The following is a 25,099-nucleotide window of genomic DNA, read 5'->3' as shown; positions in this document are numbered from 1 at the left end:
TTTCAAAAGAAAAAAATATATATTCATTTCTACTTTACAATAGCATTGAGTGATGTACAAGTATGATAACAGTTGCCTAGTTTTTGCATTAAGATTCTTCTTTTAGAGCTTTACTAAGAGAGTTTTTTTCTTCTTTGAGAGATTTACTAAGTTTGGAAAACCCTCCACTTGTTACCATACAGGAGCACAAAGGTAATAACATTTTCCCCCAAAAAAATACAAAAAGCCTTAAAAATTTGTGAATTGAGCTCCCCTTAGACACCAGTAGGTGGGTATTGCAGTGGGGATAGATAGTGTACAGCAGTTGCTGCAGCAGATAGAGCAACTGAGCTTGCAAGAATTTTAGAGCCACTCCCAGTTTTGGCAGCCATCAGTGCGCCTGTAACAGCTCCGGCAACAGTTGCATTAGCCTGCATGAATACCAAGAAAAAACTTATTCAGAGAAAACCCAGCTCTTATTAACAAGTTCCATTAAGAATTAAGCCTCATTTCACCCTGCTCAAAAAGGTTCCTCTAAATCTATCAATTCCTGACCACTGGCTTGAGGAAGTAGAAAGCAAGGTTTACAGACCACCCCCACCCGTCAAAAAGCAGCCACTCTGACAAAATCCTACGATAAGCGGGAAATGGCAGTGGATGGACACAAGACTCTCCCCATCCATCTCATTTCATGCCCACCCATCAATTTTAAGTCTGTAAAAGACCCTAAGTCCCATTCTCTGGAGGTCAACTAAAAATCATAAAGAAAGCAATAAGGGATTTTACAATTTTTTTGAAAACAAATTTAGAAAAATTTTATTTACATAAGGGGTATTTTATGTGCTTTCAGGAAGAATATATATATGTTTGTAAAGAAAAAGGGCCAAGATCAACAGTTAGGGAATTTTATATGGTTTGTGTTTGAGCATCATGCATGCCACAGTTACCCCTAACATGCATATATTATACAACACTTTTTTAAGTGAAAAAATAGCAGCCCAAGGTAGGCTTTATGGGGAGGGTTCATATGCTGACACTTACCCAATCTCTCTTTCTCCTCATTCTTTCTATGCCACAATTAAATCCAAAATAAGTCCCCGCACAACAACCTGCACACAGACTCCTTGAATCTTAGCATCCACCACTAAAATTACAAGTTTTATACATCTCAGCAAAGCGATTCAAAGGAGCGAAAGGAAATGGTATAGTTTTCAACACATACTAGTGACTGTATTTGGTGACAGTCTACAATATCATGTCATAGCCCATAAGGAAATCCTACCCATGACGAGATCTACTTGGGGAAGGCTGGGAGGACAATATTAGTTCATATGGGTTTATCAGTTCTCTCTCTTGTTGGGCTATTTGGCTTTAAAGGAATGATCTTATCTTTGATACCGGTATGAGTCAAGTCAGAGCTTCCCAAGACTCAAACGTGCTCTATGTACCTTAAATCGAGAGAAATCTGCTGTTAGTTGCTGCAGTGACAGATCGTGGGTTACTAGTGACCGTATTAGGTGACAATCTACAATATCATATCATAACCCATAAGGAAATCCTACCCATGTTGAGTTTTTTCTACTTGGGGAATGCTGAGGCATGAGTCAAGTCAGAGCTTCCCAAATCTTCATAGCATTAATAAAACATGAAATCTATCTCCAAAAAGACAGAATTCTCGTTAATCAACTACCTACCTTTGTTGACAGGTTAATCCTCAGGAACTTGCCAGATCTCTAGCATCATGGATTTCAAATGCAGATTTTCAAGGTGAGATATATCCCTGCTTTGACCCCAAAATCCACAGGACTTCACTAGAAAGGTTCTGGAGGCGATGTTCTTCCAGAAAATCACATGGGGGATAGTAAGGTGTGAGCTCCTCTACAACATGTCACCAGCTTTGCGTTCTTCAGAAAAAAAAAAACTTGTGGAAGAGGGGTAGCAAAAGGGATCTATGAGATGGACTTGGGCATGGCAAAGCATTTTTATATTGAATACACTAACAAGTGCCACCCGGAAGAGCTGATCATGAAGCCAATGAAGTCTTGGATGGAGATATATTAGAGATTGCAGATGGCACAAGTCTAAAGGCACATCAGAAAGTCCTTCAACAAACTCGTCAACCTGGCTGATTGGGGGCAATAACTTGCAAGCGTAAAATTTGGCTTGGATGCATTCTTTCAAGTTGGTGGGTAGGTGCAGTCAGGCATCTGTGTCGGTGATAAGCATCTGCAAAGATTGCTACCCTTCATTCTATCAGTGTCTGATCCGACTATGATTCACCTACACGTGTCCTCATCTACACAGGTTTTTGTTCAACAGTCTGTAATCACCTGATGCTAATTCACTACATGAACTCTATTTAGAAAATAAAAAATAGCACCCAGCTGATACAAGGCTGGTTCCACATGTAGGGTGGGTTCACATTTGCTCATTGAAAAGTTTGACGGGGACAACTTTCACACCTAGCGAACCAAGCTGAAATTCAGCTTGATGCGTCTTTGAAGGCCTTTGGCCTTACATTGAGGGGATGAAAAGATGCCTGAAGAAGGACAAGATGCAGCATTAAAAGCCTAGAAGCTCAGAGATCAAAAGCTTTTGGTCTAATAGCCTTAGGGTTGTCCAACAACTTTATACATCATGTAGCAAATTTCCCAACTTCCAAGGAAGCTTATGAGATGCTAGACAAGCTCTTCGGAGCTCAGGGGAAGAACTCCAAGGTTTCCCTGCAAATTGAGTTCTATGGACTTATGATGCAGTCACATGAGAGCTTCAACGCTAATGTGAATACAAAGAAGTCCCTAATAAACTAGCTTGCAGCACTCACAACAAATGTGGAGAATGATGTAGCCATAGATATACTTATCAAATCCATGTCAGATGATATCTACAGTAACCTCATCACTCACCACACTCACAAATCTCCCAAATCTCACCCTGGAAGAAGTCATCAACTCCTTCAAAGAAGAAGAGAAGAAGCTCAAGAACAAGGCAGTAGAGGGGGACAATTCCTTCTTCATCAAGAAGAACAATAAAGTAATAACGTGTTCCCTATGTGGAAGGAACAACCATGTTGAGAAGGATCGTTACTCGAAAAAGTCATGCTGCCATTGTGGTAAAAACAACCACAATGAAAAGTACTGCTACCACAAAAAGACAAACGTCGTAGAGGAAGCAAATTATTGTAATGATGAATGGGCTTTCTAAAGTCCCTGTGTGTGTGTGTGTGTGTGTGTGTGTGTGTGTGTGTTTTCTGTTCAGTTGTGTGTTGTGTTTGTGACATGATCCAGTGTGTACTCTGCCCATTGGATCCCATAACTCGCATGTGATACAAGAGCCATGTGATTTATCCTTGACTAGAAAAAAAAAAAGGCATGAGAAACCATGTGCCTAGATTTACCCTTGACACAGTATGTGGTAATCCCTTGAGAGAGGGATTGTTGGAAATCATGGTCTTACCTATACATGTGAACCACCTCTTAGAGGGTCACAATAATATCGAGATATTTGCGTGAGAGTGACATAAATAGTGATGTCAAGAGCTAGCCTTTGTAAACCTATAAAGGTACTTGTACTTTCATTGCAAGAATCAATCAACCATCACATCATTTAAGTCACTCTCTCTCTAGCTCTCACTCTCTTTCTCTCTCTATCCCTGTTGACTGCTTCAACACCATGTTCATAGCTACAGTCTATGAGCCTCCATAGCTACACACTCGGCTCCTTTTCTAAGAGCTCTCTAGGCCTAGACATATGAAATGAGTGGGATTATGCAATGCTCCTATCCCCGTGAATTATGGTAGGCTTAGGTAAACGGTCATCAATAATGAAGGTGTCCTGCCGCCAATCAAGAATGGGCGCATACTCTCGGAACCACTAGATGCCAAGATCATGTCACACCCTAAAAGAGGTAAGACAATGATGTCCCGATTAAATGTGGCCTTTTGAACACTAAACTCAAACTGTTGAGCTTTATGAGTGATGTGTGTGCGGAGACGAGGTGTGAACCCGTCCACAACTAAATTATGTGACACTAATGTACAACTCATCTTTGTAGCCAACTGCAAAGAGATGTCATCCTCAAAGCTGCCTATGTCAAATAGGACAATGAATCTATGTCCCTTTGCTGTGTCATGTGAAACCGATCCCGTCAAGTGGGAATAGACTCCATTGGACACCCACACACGTAATAGCACAACTTAATATCACAATTTGAAATGGACAACTTAATAACAACTGAAATTTGAAATGAAATGAAATGAAATAGATGGACACCAGCACTGGGACCAGAACGGGCCGACCCCCCCCCCCTCAATATACGATATATTATTGGGAGTATTTAACAAATACAATGCTCCATGGGTTCAAAGAACCAGATGATGTCCATGTACAAATGAATACAATACCAAACAAAAGGCTCGAAGTCGACGTTCGAAGTAGAGCGACCACTTGAGTGGTCCAGTCTCTACGGTCCTATGCCTTCACTGGAATCCGCGGAGAGCGCCCCACTGGTGTTCCAGGACCACGCACAAACAGGCGCTCCCGTACTAACGCCTGGCCCTCCCGATCTCAGCACCTTTGGACCGTGTTTCTCCAAAAGCTTGGACTACCCGCCGGGTGATAACGGTAGAGAGAGTCCTTTATTAGATTTACAACAAAGTTCTTTACTTAAATCTGCTTGTAGCTTGCCGATGGAAGACCAATACTCGAAAGTGTCTGTGTGCAGCTACTAGTGGTAGACACCAGGGCGCAGCGGCCTGTCGAGGAGAGGGAGGAGGAGCTGCCTGTGTAGAAGGTGTAGCCACCTAAAGAGGTGAGATGCCGCCTATGTAAAGGAAAACAACCATCTGCTGTGTAGGACACAGCCACCTTCTGTAGAGGAGGAGGAGGAGGAGTAGCCTATCTGAAGAGGAGCCGCCTGGCTGCAGAGCACAGCCTGCTGGAGAGGACACACAACCGTATGGTTGCCAGGCAACTGTGGAGACGGGAGGGCAGCCTGTAGTGCAGCCGCCGGCCTGTAGTGTACAGCTTGCTGGAGAGAACACAGAAGGGGCAGCGCAGCCTGTATGGAGATGGCCGCCAGCCGCCGCAGAGTAGGAGAAGCAACGCCTTCAGCCTGTGGTGTAGCTGCCTGATGGATAGGAGGTGCCTGACTGCAGCCTGCGCCGCCTGTAGAGCAGAGAGAACAGCCCGCTGAAGTTGGTCACACAGCCGCTAGGGATGAAGCGCACAGTCGCCTGGCTGCAGTGGAGAAGGGGCAGCCTGTATGGTCGCCTGACTGAAGATGCACACACAGCCGCCTGCAGAGTAGGCAGCGCAGCTTGTGTGGTAGTGGAGCGCAGCCTGAAGTGGATAATCACCGCCTGTATGTAGGGCGCAGCCGCCGCCTGTATGCAGAAGCGCAGCAGCCTGCTGGAGGTGGCATGCGCAGCCTGAGAGGAGCAGAAGCGCAGCCTGAAGTGGAGGAGGCGCACCGAAACGTGTATCCTATTGGGGTGGTCGTGGTGCTTCTTTTGTAGAGGATGGAGAGAAGTAAACAACCACAGCTGGCCGGCTCCCCACGTTTGCATGGGGGCGGCCAGCTTCATGGTGGTGTGGGTAGGTGACCATGCACCCACCCCCACAAACACAAAGGTTAAGTGTGGCTCCCCACCTTGGCCCCTATGTGTGTGCCCATAGTGGGTGCCCACTTTTAAGTGAATGTGAATATACAACCTTATAAAACAAAAGGTTAGAATTAAAACTATTACACCAACAAGTGCAATACACTTACCACCTGTTCACATGCAACAAAACTCGTCAAAAGACAGAGCAAACTTCACGACTCACTGGCAGGCGTCCCCGCTCAGTAAGTGACACGTCAAGCAGGCAAACACAAAAATACAAGTCATGCGAAAACAGTTTAAAACATGCAAAACATGAGTGCATGTGCAAACAGTATCATGGACATATCTCCCGTTCATGGAACAAGTACAAAATATCTGTCGGGCACAAAAATGGCACGACATAAAACATAAATCCTGGTCTTTCTATGGAGTGACAGTCCCATAGGTAAAACACAGTTCCAGGCACGAGCCTCCCTATGGAGTGACAGTCCCATAGGTAAGACACGGCACAAATACTTGCTCTTCCATGGCGTGACAATCCCATGGATAGAACACAGTCCAGGTCATAGGCACCAGTTTGGCTCCCGTCCATACGACACCTTCCTGCTAACACACGGGTGGCACCAGTCTGGCTCCCGTCCATGTCAAGCAAAAATACTAGCCTCTTCACATGAGACACCGGCCTTGCCTCAAGTGAACGAGACACAAAACTAGAGATGGACCAAATGGTCAGCCAATTGGTGACATCCCCCCGGGCTTCTAAAGAGTTGTCCTCAACTGAAAAGCCTCAAGATATGCCTGCAACAACTGTGGGTAGTCAACAAAATAATCCTCATTTACCCACTTCGCATCAATAGGCAAATAATTTTTAAACTTCACAAGGTATCTCCTCGAAAGCTTTCCTGCAGGTAGCTTTCGCTTGTGAAAAACAATCTGTTCTGGCTGGAGGATTTCCTCAAGCTCATCAATCTCTGGCGGATCTTCTGTGACGGGCTCATCAGGATCTGGCCCCACATATTTCCGAAAAAGACTCACATGAAATGCGTTCTGAATCTTCCAATGACTAGGTAAAGCAAGCCTGTATGACACTTCATTGATCTTTTGAATCACCTTGAAGAGTCCATAATAGCGAGGAGAAAGCTTAGGATATGATCCTTCTCGTCCTGGCCTCTTCCGAAGCCTGGCCTTCTCAAATTTCAGCAAAACCCAATCACCTTCTTTGACTTGCATGTCCCTTCTATGCTTGTCAGCAGCCATTTTATGCTTATCTTGAGACCGTGCAATGGCTGTCCGTACCTGAGCAAAGGCTACATCCAAGTCACGAACATATTCATCAGCTGCAAAAATCTCATCCTTTGTACGAAGGATGGGTGGCAATAGCACTCTGCCATAAATAATCTCAAACGGAGGCTTTCCCGTGGAGGCATGGATCGTATTGTTGTAGGCAAACTCAACAAGTGGAAGATACTTCTCCCATGCAGTCTTTTGATCTGCCACATAACACTTCAACAAATCCTACACGGCTGAATTTGCAGCTTCACTTTGGCCGTCCGTTTGGGGATGATAAGCTGATGAAAACTCAAGTTTAGTACCCAAGTTATCAAATAAAGCTCTCCAAAAGAGGCTTGTAGTCCTGGGATCTCTATCTCCAACAATGGATTTAGGCAGACCATGATGCTTGAAAATGTTAGCAAGAAAAAGCTTTATCATATGATCAACTTTAATGGTTTTCTTGACGGGCAAGAAATGAGCTTGCTTGCTAAACCTGTCCACAATGGTCCAAATAGCATCATTCCCATGCTGGGATCTAGGCAGGTCCATGATAAAATCCATAGTAATACTTTCCCAAGGTTGTGAGGGAATACGCAATGACTGAAGCAAACCTGGAGGTTTTTGCCTGTCAAATTTCACCTTTTGGCAAGTAATACATGCACGCACATAAGCCTCAATGTCTTTACGCATGCTTGGCCAAAAGAAATATCTCTCAATCATGTGTGTAGTAGGCATGATACCTCTATGACCAGCATAAGGTGGAGCGTGACATTCCTCCATAACCTTTGGACGCAAATCCTTGACGACACATAGGCAATTATCCTTCATAAGATAATCCTCATTGATAGCATAAGAGGCATGTGAATGACCAGCCATCAAATCAATCCATATATGGCAAAAAACAGTATCCAAATGATACAAATCTCGCATAGCAGATAAGTCCCCATGAGAGGCCACTGAGACTGCAGCTACATAAGGCCTCCTGGATAATGCATCTGCTACCACATTTTTCTTTCCCGGAGTATGCTCAATCTGAAAATGAAACATGGAAAAAAAGTTTGCCATTCTCATCTGCTTCTCTGAAAGCTTTGTTTGAGATAGAAAATATCTCAAGCTTTGATGATCTGTCTTGACTACAAATTCAGCCCCAAGAAGATAATGTTTCCATATCTTTAAAGCATGAATTACAGCCAAGAGCTCTTTCTCACAGATATCCATATGAAGCTCAGCATCATGCAACCAACGGCTCTCGTATACAACTACATTCCTTCTTGATTTAGGACAGCACCTATGCGATCGCCACAAGCATTACATTCTACTACGAATGACTTGTGCAAGTCAGGAACAATCAATACAGGTCCAGATATGATAGCATGCTTGAGCTGCAAGAAAGCATCCTGTTCCTTTGAAGTCCATTTGAAAGTGGTTTTCTTCTTTGTGAGATCATGTAGAGGAGTGGCTATCATAGCAAAATGCCTTATGAAACGCCTATAATACGATCATAATCCCAGAAAACTACATACTTGATGTACATTTTGCAATTCTCGCCAATTCCGAATGGTTTCTATCTTTGCAGGATCCATTGTTACTCCATCCTTGGATACAATGTGTCCCAAATAATGAATCTCTCTCCAAGGATGGTTGAAGAGAGAGAGACAGGCTTCACTCTCTCCAAAAGTAGCGGATTTTTAAGGGATATCATCAAAGAGAATACTCCTATGAATTTGCGATGGGGTCGGAATATTCTATCCATCATACGATTAAACGTGGCAGGAGGATTGGTGAGACCAAAAGGCATTACCAAAAATTCATATAATCCAAAGGCTGTCTTGAATGCAGTTTTCTGGACATCTTGTGGCACCAATCGTATTTGGTGATAACCACTCTTCAAATCAAGTCGGCTAAAACAAGCCGAGCCATCAAGCTTATCCAAAATGTCATTAATACGCGGAATTGGAAATCTGTTCTTGATGGTAAGCTTGTTTAAAGCTCTATAGTCCACACACATGCGGAATGATCCGTCTTTCTTTTGAACAAGAAGTACAGGAGAGCAATAAGGTGAGGAACTGGGCTAACCAAACCTTTGTCTAAAAGCTCATTTACCTGCTTCATGATCTCCTTGTTGTGCAGCACTCACTCGGTATGCGGGTTTGTTCGGTGGAGAACTACCTGGCACAAGATCTATGCAATAATCTTCGGGCCTTTGGGGAGGTAATTCACCTATCAGTGCATCAACAAAACAGTCGTTGAATGCATGAAGAAAATTCAGCCTATCATTAGTCATAGCATCCATATTTTGATGACTTGGTACAATGCTATCACGAACAAAAACCAAGTACGCAGAAAGACTCTTTTTCATTTCTTTATTAATTTGGATGTGAGATACAAGTGGGATGGAATCCCCTTCTTTGCCAGCATCAATGAAATGCATGCGGCCTCTATGCATAAAAGAAATCATGTTGGTCTTGTACTCTTTGCGGGGCTCAAGCCTATGATGCCATGGCTTGCCTAACAATACATCACATCCATTTAGTGGTGCAACTAAGAAATGTTCATTATCAAGGTAGTCCTCGATATGTATGCGCAATTTCTCTATTAATGGGATAACCTGCACCTCTTTACCAACAAATGCAGCTTCGGCTTCAATCTGAGGTCCCATGTTCTCAACCTCAATACCCAAGGCAGCTGCCGTTTGTATGGAGATGAAGTTATCAGTTGCACAGTCATCAAACATGAAGTGCTTTGGTTTGCGGTCAGGGCATTGTCGAAACATGTGCTCTTTGCTGCCACAAGAAAAACATTTTTCCTCCTTGGCATATTGCTCTCTTTGCTCCGGGGTCAAGCCAAATTTGTTCTTCTTTGGACCTTGATCTTTAGATAAGGTATTTTCAGCTCTACCTCCCTTGTGGGTCTCCCGAAAATTCTTTCAAGGTGGCTGTCCACCTTTTTGCAGATTTGAGATAGCCTTGTCTTTCCCCTTTGAACCGCCGTGATCCTGCTTAATTTTGAGCACCAATTGCTCCGTAGCAAGAGCAGAGGCTGTGAGCTGTTGCAAAGTATGTTTCGGGTGCAATTCAATGCCCGAACGATAAGCTGGTTGCAATCCAGAGCAAAACTTCCTCTTTCTTTCATCCTCAGTGATTTGCATAAAAGGAGTTACCTCCAGCAACACTTTCCAAAACTTGTTGACATATTGTTGCACGCTTTCATTATCTCTTTGCTCAAGTCTATCCCACTTTTGGGTGAGAGTTTGCTCCGCATTTGGTGGCAAAAACTGAGCATAGAATCTGTCCTTAAACTCCTTCCAGGTGCAAATGGGGTCCTTGGTGATCTTTTCAGTGATCCACCAATGAGCAGCGGTTCCTTTCAAAAACATGCTAGCATGGCGTACTTTTGACTTCTCAGTGAAGTCCTCATCGCTAAAGGCAATGTCAAACCGTGCCACAAATGCTAACACTTTAGAAGCATCATGCTCTCCATGAAAGACATCAAACTTAACAGACTTAGTCACCTGCTTTAAATTCCTTGAGCTTTCTGGCATGAGGCTCATGGTCCTCTCTTTTTCTTTTCCCCTTATCCAACGGGGTAGCCCTATCTGCATGGGCTTCATGGGCCATCATGGAAGTTTCATGAAGCACGGTGGCATGTGCTCCACGAACTTGAGAATCGGATGCATGTAACTTTCCTGCATAAGGCAATGTCTCTTCATGAGACAACTCAGAAGGCAAAGCTCTTCTAGTGGTAAGACCTGTCACCCCTACCATGGGATACATGTCTTGAATGCATGTGACCATCATGCCCTCCATGAGCACTAGCATACATATACCTGTCAAGCTTTGTGCCTTGTGGAGAAGATGCATGACGAGAGGTGACTGTCACCTCTTCCTTTTGCATAAATGACCTCAACCTTTGAGATGCGGGATCTCCATGCTTCAAGCGAGGTGGATTTCTGAATTTCAGCTCTCCGTCTTCCCTCTCTTTGATGTCACCTTTGCGGAGGAGGTAAGAAAGTGCCACCTCCCTTGGCTTCTTTCCCACTTCCCGTGCCATGGACTCAAAAGTCACATCTACCATTGCATCGGCTTGCCTTGCTTCAATGGCACTTTGCACATGGGGATCTTCATGCAAAAATTTTAGCTCTTGCTCTTGTGCCTGCAAAAGCTTTCTCATATGCTCCATTTCAGCCCTCATTGCATCAGGCTCTTCTTCTAGCATGACTGTCTTTCCTCGAGACAGTTGTCCCTTTGAATCACTATCATTAACCCTTTCAAGGGGCTTGTGCCTTCCTCGTAAAGCATCAGAACCACGCGAAGCACTTGATGGGCCCCTCGAATTAGGCACTTCCAAAGGGTTGCCTTGGAAGTGCACAACTTAATAACAACTGAAATTATTACCCACACGCGTAATAGCACAACTTAATATCGCAATTTGAAATGGACAACTTAATAACAACTGAAATTTGAAATGAAATAGATGGACACCAGCACTGGGGCCGGAACGGGCCGACCCCCCCCCCTCAATATATGATATATTATTGGGAGTATTTAACAAATACAATGCTCCATGGATTCAAAGAACCAGATGATGTCCATGTACAAATGAATACAATACCAAACAAGAGGCTCGAAGTCGACGTTCGAAGTAGAGCGACCACTTGAGTGGTCCAGTCTCTACGGTCCTATGCCTTCACTGGAATCCGCGGAGAGCGCCCCACTGGTGTTCCAGGACCACGCACAAACAGGCGCTCCCGTACTAACGCCTGGCTCTCCCGATCTCGACACCTTTGGACCATGGTTCTCCAAAAGCTTGGACTACCCGGCACTGAACGGGTGATAACAGTAGAGAGAGTCCTTTATCAGATTTACAACAAAGTTCTTTACTTAAATCTGAATTTACTTACTTGTAGCTTGCAGATGGAAGACCAATACTCGGAAGTGTCTGTGTGCAGCTACTAGTGGTGGACACCAGGGCGCAGCGGCCTGTCGAGGAGAGGGAGGAGGAGTTGCCTCTGTAGTAGTAGCCTATCTGAAGAGGACCGCCTGGCTGCAGAGCACAGCTTGCTGGAGAGGACACACAACCGTATGGTTGCAGGCAACTGTGGAGACGGGAGGGCAGCCTGTAGTGCAGCCGGCCTGTAGTGTACAGCTTGCGGGAGAGAACACACAGAAGGGGCAGCGCAGCCTGTATGGAGATGGCCGCCAGCCGCCTGCAGAGTAGGAGAAGCAACGCCTTCAGCCTGTGGTGTAGCCGCCTGATGGATTGGAGGTGCCTGGCTGCAGCCTGCGCCGCCTGTAGAGCAGAGAGAACAGCCCGCTGAAGTTGGTCACACAGCCGCTAGGGATGAAGCACACAGTCGCCTGGCTGCAGTGGAGAAGGGGCAGCCTGTATGGTCGCCTGACTGAAGATGCACACACAGCCGCCTGCAGAGTAGGCAGCACAGCTTGTGTGGTAGGGGAGCGCAGCCTGAAGTGGATAATCACCGCCTGTATGTAGGGCACAGCCGCCGCCTGTATGCAGAAGCGCAGCAGCCTGCTGGAGGTGGCATGCGCAGCCTGAGAGGAGCAGAAGCGCAGCCTGAAGTGGAGGAGGCGCACCGAAACGTGTATCCTATTGGGGTGGTCATGGTGCTTCTTTTGTAGAGGATGGAGAGAAGTAAACAACCACAGCTGGCCGGCTCCCCACGTTTGCATGGGGGCGGCCGGCTTCATGGTGGTGTGGGTAGGTGACCATGCACCCACCCCCACACACACAAAGGTTAAGTGTGGCTCCCCACCTTAGCCCCTATGTGGGTGCCCATAGTGGGTGCCCACTTTTAAGTGAATGTGAATATACAACCTTATAAAACAAAAGGTTGGAATTAAAACTATTACACCAACAAGTGCAATACACTTACCACCTGTTCACATGCAACAAAACTCGTCAGAAGACAGAGCAAACTTCACGACTCACTGGCAGGCGTCCCCGCTCAGTAAGTGACACGTCAAGCAAGCAAACACAAAAATACAAGTCATGCGAAAACAGTTTAAAACATGCAAAACATGAGTGCATGTGCAAACAGTATCATGGACATATCTCCCGTTCATGGAACAAGTACAAAATATCTGTCGGGCACAAAAATGGCACGACATAAAACATAAATCCAAGTCTTCCTATGGAGTGACAATCCCATAGGTAAAACACAATTCCAGGCACGAGCATCCCTATGGAGTGACAGTCCCATAGGTAAGACACGGCACAAATACTGGCTCTTCCATGGCGTGACAATCCCATAGATAGAACACAGCCCAGGTCATACACGGGTGGCACCAGTCTGGCTCCCGTCCATACGACACCTTCCAGCTAACACACGGGTGGCACCAGTCTGGCTCCCGTCCATGTCAAGCAAAAATACTAGCCTCTTCACATGAGACACCGGCCTGGCCTCAAGTGAACGAGACACAAAACTAGAGATGGACCAAATGGTCGGCCAATTGGTGACAGCATGGATGAGAGCTTTCCTCTGCCCTAAAGCCTCTCCCTCCTGCTTATCATTTGGAGATACTAGATTCAAAGAGGGTACTTGATGGCAGAGCTATGAGTATGTTATGCATCAACTGCACGGTGGTTGGCAATCTAGGAGATTACACCTTGTGAAGCATCATACACTACGTGTAGTATTCACACGCACTCACTTTCAAATAGCAGGTGTATCCATACATATAGCACATACATACTGCCAAGTGGCAGTACGTATGTGTCATATGTATGGCAGCGCTATGATTATGTTATGCATCAACTGCAAGGAAGTTAGCGGTCTAGGAGATTACACCTTGTGGAGCATCATACACCACATGTATTCACACGCACTTTGAGGTAGCAAGTGTATCCATACATACGGCACATATGTACTGCCAAGTGGTAGGACCAATAGTTTCGAGCATGTTTGGCAGAGTTTCCTCTCAATGTAGTTATCTCTATAGTAGATATTGCAGAGAACGTGTACATATGCACCATGCCAGCAGATTCAGTCAAAGTACTACTTCTTTGGCAACAATTTCTTTTTGTCCATATCCAATAGTCCATTGTTCAAGCATCAATACCCTTAGAAAAGAAATTGGTAGGTCTCCTTCCAAAAGTACCAAGACATCATGTTGAGGGATGACCTCCCACACAAGCTCCCACCCAATCATCCTAAGGATCATCGCAATGAGTTGGTCCCCGGGACATAGCCACCCAATAAGTTGCCCTATCGCCTTTTTAAGGCATTGGAAGGCGACCTAGGACAACAGTTATCTCAATTACTCCACGAGCATATTTATCCACCTATCATCCTCATCATTCATTGCACCCATCTTATTTATGCAAAAAAGAAAGATAAGACTGCACATTTATGTATGGGCTACAAGGCACTAAATAAGCTCACAATCAAAAATAAGTTCCTAATACCCAAAATTGAGTACATTAATGGTGCTAAGTATTTTTCCAAAATAGACCTCAAGATTGGCTCTCACCTAGTTCGGCTTTTTCTAGTAGACATTCCAAAGATAGCTTTCCAAACCGAGCATTATGTGTTCATGGTGAGAAGATTTGGCCTCACCAATGCACCAACAACATTCATTAAGATGATGTCTCAGGTATTTATTGAGCTAGTTGGAAAGTGTGTATTCATGAGGACAAACCAATGGCTTATTACAGCCGTAAGTTGAATGACAATGTATGACAAAGAGCTTTTAGGGGTGACCTGTGAGATGCAGTGGAAGTATTCGTAATTAAGGATCCTGTCACACAAGTCTCACACCGCCTTCTGTGTATCCTGAGTTTCGCGAGTTTAGTAATCCACTTTTATGACTTCAAACTTTAAGAGATTTAGAGAGAGATAGAAACTGTACACCAGATTGGGTCTCGAATTACCCACTGAAGGGCCCCCTATCCCATTACTGGAAGAGTATTTGCTTTTATTACTTTGAAGAGAATGACTTTGGACTGACGATAAGCCAAACGCAAGATCTCGAAGGACCAAGAGTCGGGCTGAACTGTACACAGCTCTAGAAGCACCAATAATGACCGATCTCAAGCCTATACACTCTTTCCAATGGAAAGTAGGAAGGCTGCAAATCTGAGGCTTTGGGACTGGTTCTAGGCTATGAATGGATGCTAAAAATGAATGTATGAATGCATTTTACCTTCACCGTAAGGGCTGTAGCAAAACGATGAGTGTATGGATGCTGAAAACTGTGTAGATGCTGAAAACGCTGAACCCTGAAGGGCTTGAACGCTGATTGATGCTGCGTTTTGTTGATGAGGTGCTGAATGGTCCAAGCGTTAATGCTCCTTGTGCTGAAGGATGAAGCGCTTGAAGGCTTGTGGCTGATTGATGATGAATGAATGAATGAATGAGCAAGTGATGCTATTTATATGGGTTTGATGCTGGTCGTCTGGCTACAGAGCTGGCCGACTGCATCATAAATGCTACACGACTAGATATGAGGTGATAAATGCTGAAATAATGATGATAAAATGCTAGAAAATATGCTAAAAATGTAGAATAATGCTGAATAATATTCTGATGCTTTTGTCATGGTCTGTGTGGTCTTATGTGCCTATGGGATGGATGATATGCAAAATGCAACCATGAGCTGATGCAAACCCTAAGGCTTCTACGACATCCATATTCATGAATGATCCTCTCCAAATGGGTTAAGGGACTTTAATTGACTGACTGACTCACTATGGCTGAGGAATGACCTACGTAGCTCGTGCCTGGCATATCCTGGACGGAGGATTACAATGGAATCACGGTGTATGACAAATATCAATCCTAAAGGATTCTAATACTGTACAATGTTGCACTAATGATGATGAGCCATCTTGTCACCATGCACTACAATGCAGAGTGCATGTGACATGATCACAGCTCTCAAGTATTGGAAAACTTTCCTTCATAGAAGGGAATCACAGTGAAGACTCATGCACTTAATAGTTGCAAACCATGCCTAGTACCCAATGGAGTGATAGGCAAGCCAGAAGAAGTCAAATCTTCCAACAGTTTGGAGGTATGATTAAACGTCCTTGGCAAGAATAACCTTGTTGCCGATGCTCATAGTCAAAAGTCAACCATTCAGACTTTACAAGGGTCAATTGTGCTAGAAATTCAAGGAAAAGATTTGGATAGCATGAAGGCACAGTATGCAGATTCAGTAGAATTTGCAACTCCGTACATTTTGTCCCTCGGTTCAGAACCGGGCCATTATACAGTCCTCGATGGCTGGTTATTCTACAAAAACTGGTTGTGAATACTGTTGGGATTCGGAATTACATGTGTCTATCTTGTGTGTGGGTGAACCATCCTTTAAGTGTATGTGTGTTAATGTGTGTGAACCCACTCTTGGAGTGGCTAATATCTAGATATTTATATGTGTTTTGACATAAGCAATGATGTCATCCATTGAACCTTTATACCTATAAAGGTATTGTACTTGAGCTGAAGATTAATAACATCAATCAACATCATTGTGTCATGCAACCACCTCTCTCTAAGAGCATTCTCTCTCTCTCTCTCTCTCTCTCTCTCTCTCTCTCTCTCTCTCTCTCTCTCTCTCTCTCTTCTGTTTGCCCTTGCGCGTTTCCCACCCGCCCCCGCCCTTGCGCGTTTCCCACCCGCCCTTGCTCAGGCCCCCAAGGCAGCAACATAACTCTCCCCTGCACCTGTAGCTGAGCATCTTGTAGGTCGCATTTTCTGAGTCTCCCGCAAAGGGGAGAGGAGACTCGTTCCACCAACAGCCCTCTCCTTTATCAGCAGCAACACATGGAAAGTAAGAAGTCTTTTGTCTCAGTCACCGCTTCACGATTACCGCCCATTCCTCCACCCGTGAGCAAGCCGACACCATGGGAAGCCTACCTCATGCAAGAACTGAAGAAACTCCAAGGAGAATCAGCAGCACTGAAACACGAGACTATCAAGAAAGATGAACAAATCAACGAACTAAAAGTGCAAGTGCAAGCCATGAAGACGAAGCAAGAGGAAGCACGAGAAGGACCCATACCTACAACACTACAAACAGAAACGACAAACCATGTTTCAAAGGTAAATTCAGTTAACTCACAAGATTTTGTTAAAGAAGTCATATCAGCGGTCAAAGAAAAGGAACGAATGGAAAGTAACAAAAAGGTAATCAGAGTCGGTGGTCTTCCTCAAGGCTGGGATAGGGCAGACATAGCTCAAGAGCTTCGAGAAGACTACATATTAGATACAGATGTACTTACAGCACAACTGAGCAAAGTAGTCCCCTTCGTGGACATAGGAGACCCTATCTCTATTATAGTAAAGGGTACACAGGCAAAAGTCTCCTATATGGACAACAATGAGAAAATAGCAGTGATGAAGCAAACAAGGTCTCTCCAAGGGACAAAGGTATGGATAGCTGATGAACTCACCCCGCTACAACTCAAGAACAGATTGGCAGAGCTGAATAAAGTTAAAGAAGCAAGAAAGAATGGCAAATGGGCAATATACAGAGGAGGACAAGCAATCATTAAAGAATTCCGTACCCCACCCCCCTCAAGAGCAAATCCATCCATGGATGAAATGTAGCTATTTTTATTTTGAACCTCAATTTCGAACTAGATGCAATAGAACCCATTGTAATTTAAACTCTTAAGAGTCTTAAGAGTTCATTTTGAGTTTTTTTTTTCCAGTTTTATGCCTCTTTGGCATCGATACCCAGAGTGGAATGTAAATGGATGTACCTGATCTGTCCCATAGGTCGGGTTCGGCCTCCCGTGGACGTTAATATAACTTTCTTTCTTTCTTTCTCTCTCTCTCTCTCTCTCTCTCCACATACACCCCATGGCTATCTTTCAGCCCCCCTAGCCATATCAGCAACAACTGGTATCAGAGCAACTGCTGATCCTCTGCGACTCTCCCCTCGTCTACCTTCACGGCCGGCCAATTAGTCTTAATCTTTATAGCTTAGCGTTGATCATCATTAATTGCCCTTCCCCATAGTTAGCATGCCACATTGCCCCTCCATGATCAGCCCATAAAGTATAACTAACCATCTCTAAGAGAGTATTCTCTAGGCAGCTTTAAGCCTATGTGAATTTGCCTAGTCATTTAAAGCCCATAAGAATCAGCTGATAAACATTTCATGACATGAAACTCAATGCCTTGATACAACAATGCATTGAACCCTCCTCAAATACAGACACTATCAGGTTGAATGGAAAAGCTCACCCCACAAAAGACTGTTTCTGCCAACAGATTTGGCCTGCATTCAGACACCAAGAAAAACAATTTCACCTCAATAAGAATCTATCCAAATATGGAACAGCCAGCATGTCTTTCAGCAACAGCTAGCAGCTTACATTAGCAAAACATTCACATAGAAGTGAGCAGGTTTGTGGAGTTTATCTCCCAAAGCATTGTTAACCTTACCACATAGAGAGCCCGTGAAAATCCTCTATATCCTGAAACAGTTCAATAGACAAGTGTTTAGTCACTAAATAATCATGTACTTTGCTATATCAGAAAATACTTTTGCAGAGTATTGGCTGTGGTATAGCTCATCTAAAACTGACTAGTTACTTAATCGATAGTAGAAGCATTAGACAACAAGACAGCACACTGTGCTCACCTTCTTTGAAGGAATCATGTGATCCTGCAAGGAAACCCCAAGCAAAACCAGCCTGTGACCATGTTTTTGTTCAGATAACTATACAGAGGCAAAGAGTTTTGATGAAGACGTGAAGATCTTGTAAAATAGAGAAGCAGTTAATAAAACACCCCCAAATAAGCGAGGTCATGAGTGACCAAGGTGATGGCGACAGCTTTGTGAAGGTCTGGCTCACTGCCAAATAGGTAGCATAAACGAAAGACACCCTATGATATGTTCACCTGGCATACCTACTTTGACACAGGAAAGGTTGCATGTGGCCAAGGTGATCATGACAGCTTTGTGGAGGCCTCACTCAGGTAGCACCCACTAATGGACTGGTGTTCACACCCGAAACATGTTCAGAATTTGAGGGACATGACCCCTCTAAGGGTTGCAAAGCCTGTTCGGGCTGGATTGGGTCATAGCTTAATAGGCTCGCCCACACCATATGAGTATAATGATAAATTTTATTGGTTGGAGCTAAATGTATGGCTAACTCCACACTCTCACAGGGGGTCCACATAAGGACCTTGTATTCCCTCATTGATCTATCGAGTTATTCAAAGATCTCCTCTTAATTGAGGAAGGATGACTGCCAATGAACCTAGCTAAGAAAGGCACCAGTTGTAACTATTCAAAGGAAACAAGTTTTGTTCTCTCATCTCTTGTTTAGGCTATGGATTAATCTTCTGGAAGGTCCTCATTCTATGAGTGTGAATTATGGTGCACCACACTTTGGGTTTTCTTACATGACAATGATATTACAAGCCTTCCAAAGCACATCTACCTAGGAAATCTATTCTGTCTCCTGTGGAGTCGTCGCTCCCTCCCTGCTCCCACAGCATCAGGGAATGGCCTTGGATCAGCCATTCCCTGTGGGAAAACGGGTCATCCCTGAAGCAGGTACGGCCACTTAGAGAGAGCGCTCACACGGAGAAGCACCATTCCCTGTGGGAAAACGGGTCATCCCTGAAGCAGGTACGGCCACTTAGAGAGAGCGCTCACACGGAGAAGCAGTGAAGGCTGCAGTGGGCTCGACACCCCTTTTGAAAATTGAGTTTCAAAAGAATCTTGTAGGCTTTCAAATTTGAAGTCCAAGGCAGGGTTGCAAATTTCAGCCCTGCAGAGGAGATTCGAACCCTAGCCGCTAAACAGCACACATATGTTTTGACTTGTGCCAAACCTTCCTTTAAAATGTGCTACTCAGTCAGTGGAGAGCAGCCCACATAACCTATTCAAAAAGCAAAGGAGGAGGAAAAGGCAACCCAAAAAAAGCAGAAAGTAGCACTCACGGTGGCCATCCGCAGGGCGCCATCTACTACTCTGGCTGTGCAGGGCGGCCCCTCCTCGAACACTTCTCGCATACTCATGACGACGACGGTGCTAATGCGGGTAAACCAATCGATAATTGTTGATGATGCAGGAAAAGCAACTGATAATGAGGTGCCATTTGACGTGGCACCCCACTGCCTACGTGGCACTCCAACGGGGTCAAAGGTCAAAAAACCTTCCATTGGAGAGAGAGAAAGAAAGAGGGGCTATTAACGTCAATAAATGGCATATGCGACCAACAATGGGACTTCAACTTGGGTGGATCATGGCCTTTATAAGGGCCCTCACACTAGCCAATTTGCCCCACTTGTGAGTGGCAGAATGGTAGTGCAAGGGTCCTCTTTTATTATATACACACACACTACGGGGGAGAGAGAGAGAGAGAGAGAGAGAGAGAGAGAGAGAGAAGCCTAAAGAGAACTTGGATTGCAATTCAGCTACCTCATTTTTTTGGTCATTGATAGGTCCATCTTAGATTGGCAATTTAGGGAATGAATCATCGAGATTAAACTGCCCTAGTAGATCATGATTCGGCTATTGGATTGGATAGGGTTATGAATCATGATTTTAGCTTTGACCCAATGATGACATGGCACTTAAATTGCCAATTGAGCTTTGCCCCATGGAATATGATTGAGCTTTGACTTTGATTGCGATCAATATGGTGCCTAGATTGCTGATTGAGCTTTGTTTTGGATTGTGATTGAGCTTGGACTTTAATCACAATCAATGTGATGATGTGGCACCTAGATCACCGATTTGGCTTTGACTTCGATCTTGCGATTAAGCTTTACCTTGGATCATGATTAAGCTTCGACTTGGATCATGAGCTTCGGCTTGACTCGTAATTTATGATGATGTGGCGTCTAGATCATCGCTTAAGCTTCGACTTGGATCGCAATCAATGATGATTTGGCACTTAGATCGTCGATTGAGCTTTTGACTTCGATCATGATCAATGATGATGTGGCACCTGGATCATCAATTCCAGTTGAGATTTATGACTTAGAATTTTGGTTTAATTAGGTCTCAATAAGTCCTTTGTGCCTAATGTTGCACCCTATAATGTAGTGCCCTAGATATGCTCAATACATCTCTGTGGGGGTCTATGGATTGTCAATGATGAGTTTTTTTAGAGATTTTGCCAAAGTGGGGGAGACGATTTTATCATGGAGTTCTCAAGCCATGGATCGTGCACTAGGCCAAGCAGAGGTAGGTTTACCTTGTGTCCTCTCGCTAGTGCCCCCCATCTAGAAATGTACATGAGAGGCTCTTGAGGTCGAGGTTTCACTTAATTATATCAGTGATTAGTGTGTGAGTGGGACTTTCTCCTTTACTCTATCAACCTAGACTCAACTTTGACCTTTATACCTATCACTTATGCTTGCCTCTCTAGCATAAGTGACCCGACAGGTGGTTAGTTTCTTTGGGGTAGTGGTGAAGTGGCGATAGCAAGGATGGTTAGTTTCTTACTCATTTCTTAACAAGTTTTCTATTCATCCTGTGGTTCCTCCTTGGTTTAGGCTTGAGCTTCCCTACCCTAGGTTCAGCTTTTGGCCTTGTTGGTCCCTGTTTCTAGTAGAGTTAGGAAGGGTTGGGGTTGTTTTGGTAAGGCTTGGAGTTTTTGGATGATTGAACTTATCAACTCGATCAGAACTGCTTATAATAGATTAAGCAATTTTTGGATCTCCAAGGAGATTTGTTTCTGTCTCCAAGAAGGACACTCAGGGTTCTTTGCTCAAACTTGTCCTCCAGTCGATGTTATAGTCATGCTTAATGATCTATCCTCTTCCAATATAGTTCATTCAATCAAACTACCTTCCACGCGATAAGAGTTTAAGTAAAACTTAAGTTTCACAACACCTTCACACTTGTTATATAGTCTTGAAACAGTTTGCACTAAGGCCGTTGTGGGATGAAGGACTGGTCAAGGATTGGTTTGCCTATCGAGATCCATATCTCATATCTTCCTACTCCAATGCCTACTAGTAGAGCAAGCTTGGCTTTACCCTTAGTGGTGGGGAAGTCCAAACAAAGACTTGCGGGCTTTCCCTCTTCTTCTCCATTGTCATTATCTACTAGTATCAAGGTATTAATGGACTAAGTGGTATAACTAGCTTGTTCTTTTTCTAGGCCCAGTTTCTTGCTTAATGATTATACCTCTTTTTTCTAGGCCCAGTTTCTTGCTTAATGATTATACCTCACAAGGGGGTTAGGTGTTCCTTCCTTGTGGGTCTAATGTGGAGGGAAGCCTCACCTCGGCTTCGAGATTGTGGTTCATCCCCCTCTCATTCTGTAGGGCTTTTTGGTCTTAAAGTAGTTTTCTTAGGATAGGTCCTCACTTCACTCGGCCTTGAAGTCCTATGTTTTAGGTCTCTGTTGGGATCGCAATTCGTTTCCCTTGCCCAAATACAATGAATTTCCCCCTCTCACCCTATAAGGCTTTATGGTATTGAAGTGGTTTCCTCAGGAGAGGTCCTCACTTCACTTAGCCTCGAACTCCTATGTTCCAGGTCCGCGTTGGATGGGAATACTTCCCTTGCCCAAACCTTTCTGCCCCTCTCACTTTATCAACTGCGCTCGGGATGACCGTGTGTTACCATCCTTATCCGTATATGCAGTTTGGTCTTGCAGGATGATAACACTTGTTGCCTAAGGACATACTTGGAATTTAGGGTTTCCATCCTCATCCCTTTGTGTGTTGGTAATGTTGAAGAGATTGCTTTGGGCATCTTCATATAAGCCTATGCCACATTCAGTGACTCTAACCCTCCTCAAGAAGAATATGTCTATCATATTTGGAGGTTAAGTCACAATCGATTCCACATGAGCTCTTGAACACTCAAGGACTCTATGAAGTCCTTATGCCTTTCTTCGCACATTAAATGCTTGGCACATAGGAGGAGTCTCACATGGAGATATACATATTCCCCTTAGTCTCACATGGGGATACACATATTCCCCTTAGTGTCTACATAAAAAATCGTGTCCATCATGTAAAGCAACGACAACTTTTGGGTTTTTCTAAGATTTGTGGTTCATGTCTTAGCATAGTCGTCGAAAGTGACCATCTCTCCAAGAGAAACCCATTTGGTTGCCAGTCTATCCTATTAAATATCCTATTAAATGGATAAATATCTGCATAATACCAAATTATTAGGCACTTTTAAAACAACAATTAAAGAAATAATGTAAAGAAGCTCTGACTGAGATATTACTCACAGTTGGGACGATCTCGTGGAAGACCAGATGGCAATTTTTTCACCCTCAAGTCTACATGCTAAAAAACATGTTGTATTAGTACCACTATCACACGCTTTCTAGATTCATAGACCTTGAACTCTTTAACTCATCCCTTGTTTGGATCCATAAATTCATTAGCACATCTCCTCTTCCTCTTCCTCGTCTATAAAAATACCCAGCTCCCGATTGTAATTGTAGATGGTATCCATGTCCCATTTGTCCGTATTACTGTTGAATATAGTAACAACTAAAATGCTAGTACAAGGCTTCCTAGATGTTACCATTTTGTGCAGTAGAAGAGACAAAGACGAAGAAGATGAGAGCTAAATTTTGGAGAAACTTAGAAAAAAAAGTACCACTATCTTGGAGACGAAGAAGATTAAAGCTAGATTTGGGGGGAAACCACTATCTTGGAGAAGAACAAGATTAGAGCTAAACTTGGGGGAAACTTTAAAAAAAAAGTACCACTATCTTGGAGACAAAGAAGATTAGAGCTAGATTTGGGGGAGACATAGAGCTAGATTTGGGGGAAACTTAGAGATTGCCTATCAATAACCACCACTATCTTTTCAGCTTCGAAGTTGAGTTTACCCTTCGTATTATTTTAAGTTGAGTGTCTATTATTTTAAGTTGAGTTATTATTATTTTAAGATGTGTTTTGAGTATTATTTTACTCTAATTCCTTATATTCTTATTTTAAGTTCAGTAGGAAAATGCTAAACTTCTCCATTTTACAAAAGCCTCTTCCTCGTTGGTTGAGTGCCACTACATGCACACACACACACACACACACACACACACACACACACACACACACATCTATTAGTGATTACCTCTTTTGAGACGACCTACCACCGAGAGAGAGAGAGAGAGAGAGAGAGAGAGAGAGAGAGAGAGAGAGAGAGAGAGAGAGAGAGAGAGAGTCCAGCTTCTATTGTTGCTAGCCCAGCTTTGTCCAAGAAATGCCAAAGCAGATATTCTACCAGTGATTATGAGAGTGCAGGGACACACAGAGGATTTGGATTACAATAGCACACCACTAGGGGGGGGGGAGAGAGAGAGAGAGAGAGAGAGAGAGAGAGAGAGAGAGAGAGAGAGAGAGAGAGAGAGAGTCAAAGTCCAGCTTCTATTGTTTCTAGCCCAGCTTTGTCCAAGATATGTAGGAGCTTTCGAGAAAGTCTACCAATGCTTATGGGAGTTCAAGGAGACAGAGGATTTGGATTACAATAGCACACTTTTTTGGAAGGAGGAGGAGGGATTCCCAAATTTCTTTGGTGCTATCGCTTGTTTGACATAGTTAAGCCCTCAACTCAAATTTTAAGGGAACGATGGAGATATGAGGGAACGATAGAGATATGTTCATGAGAATTACCCATGGAGTGGATCGGTAGTGTCATCTTCAAGACATGCCAGAGTCAGTAGGTTACATATCACCAACATAGAGATTGAACACTACATGGAAGATCATTGCTAGCCTCATAACTTGGCACATTTGTAAGGCTACATGCATTGAGGCCATGGAGGGCACCTTGGTTTATGATACATAATGAATTTATAGGATTTGATGTGATATTATCCACATGCACATGGCCACTTGGGCTAGGATTTAGGGAACTTTGAGGGCTATTTTCTTTGATCTAGGGAACTTAGAGAGCCACAAAGAGAAAGCATGGCCAATTCATGAGAGAGTGGGATCATGTCATATTTTTCACTACATCTCATACGGGACCTTGCTGGCAACATAAGGCACCAAATTGGTTGAGATTTACCCCCTACTTAATCTAAAATCTCCCTTTTTGTAAATTTTGTTCTCATACTTAATAGAAGTCTCTTTTTTCGGGGGGGGGGGGGGGGGGGGGAATAATTAAGAGTAGGGCAGCACAAAGTTAACCAATTCACACTATTGGGAACAACTAATAAATTGCAAACCCTTGATGGTGAAGAGTTGTCAACCTTCATCAATGGTAGTAGATTAAAGACTCGGTATTATGCTAAAGAAGAGCCAATGACTAAAAGAGATGTAAATCAAGGAGAGAA

General features: G+C 43.9%; 1 protein-coding gene across 3 annotated transcripts; it reads right to left on the bottom strand.

Moving 5' to 3' along the window:
- On the bottom strand, positions 1–20,040 carry ATOEP16-4 (Mitochondrial import inner membrane translocase subunit Tim17/Tim22/Tim23 family protein). 3 transcript variants are annotated; one of them, XM_086774004.1, is made up of 6 exons: positions 19,780–20,040; positions 18,467–18,544; positions 18,268–18,299; positions 18,067–18,100; positions 1,021–1,088; positions 1–410 (listed from the first exon to the last, which is right to left on the bottom strand). In XM_086774004.1, the coding sequence occupies exons 1-5, from the start codon at positions 19,999–20,001 to the stop codon at positions 1,047–1,049; spliced, it is 408 nt and encodes a 135-aa protein (XP_086630130.1). In that variant the 5' UTR covers positions 20,002–20,040; the 3' UTR covers positions 1–410; positions 1,021–1,046. The 3 variants fall into 3 exon arrangements, with proteins under 3 accessions (XP_086630130.1, XP_086630129.1, XP_086630131.1); XM_086774003.1 differs by having other exon boundaries at positions 18,467–18,518; positions 19,780–19,932; XM_086774005.1 differs by lacking the exon at positions 19,780–20,040 and adding an exon at positions 19,284–19,416 and having other exon boundaries at positions 18,467–18,520.
- Between the last annotated feature and the right edge of the window lie 5,059 nt (positions 20,041–25,099).

Source organism: Cibotium barometz, chromosome 34 (assembly GCF_041138505.1).
Source record: "Cibotium barometz isolate CiBa-2024 chromosome 34, ASM4113850v1, whole genome shotgun sequence".
Taxonomy (NCBI): domain Eukaryota; kingdom Viridiplantae; phylum Streptophyta; class Polypodiopsida; order Cyatheales; family Cibotiaceae; genus Cibotium; species Cibotium barometz.
This window is presented reverse-complemented; position numbering and strand designations above follow the sequence as displayed.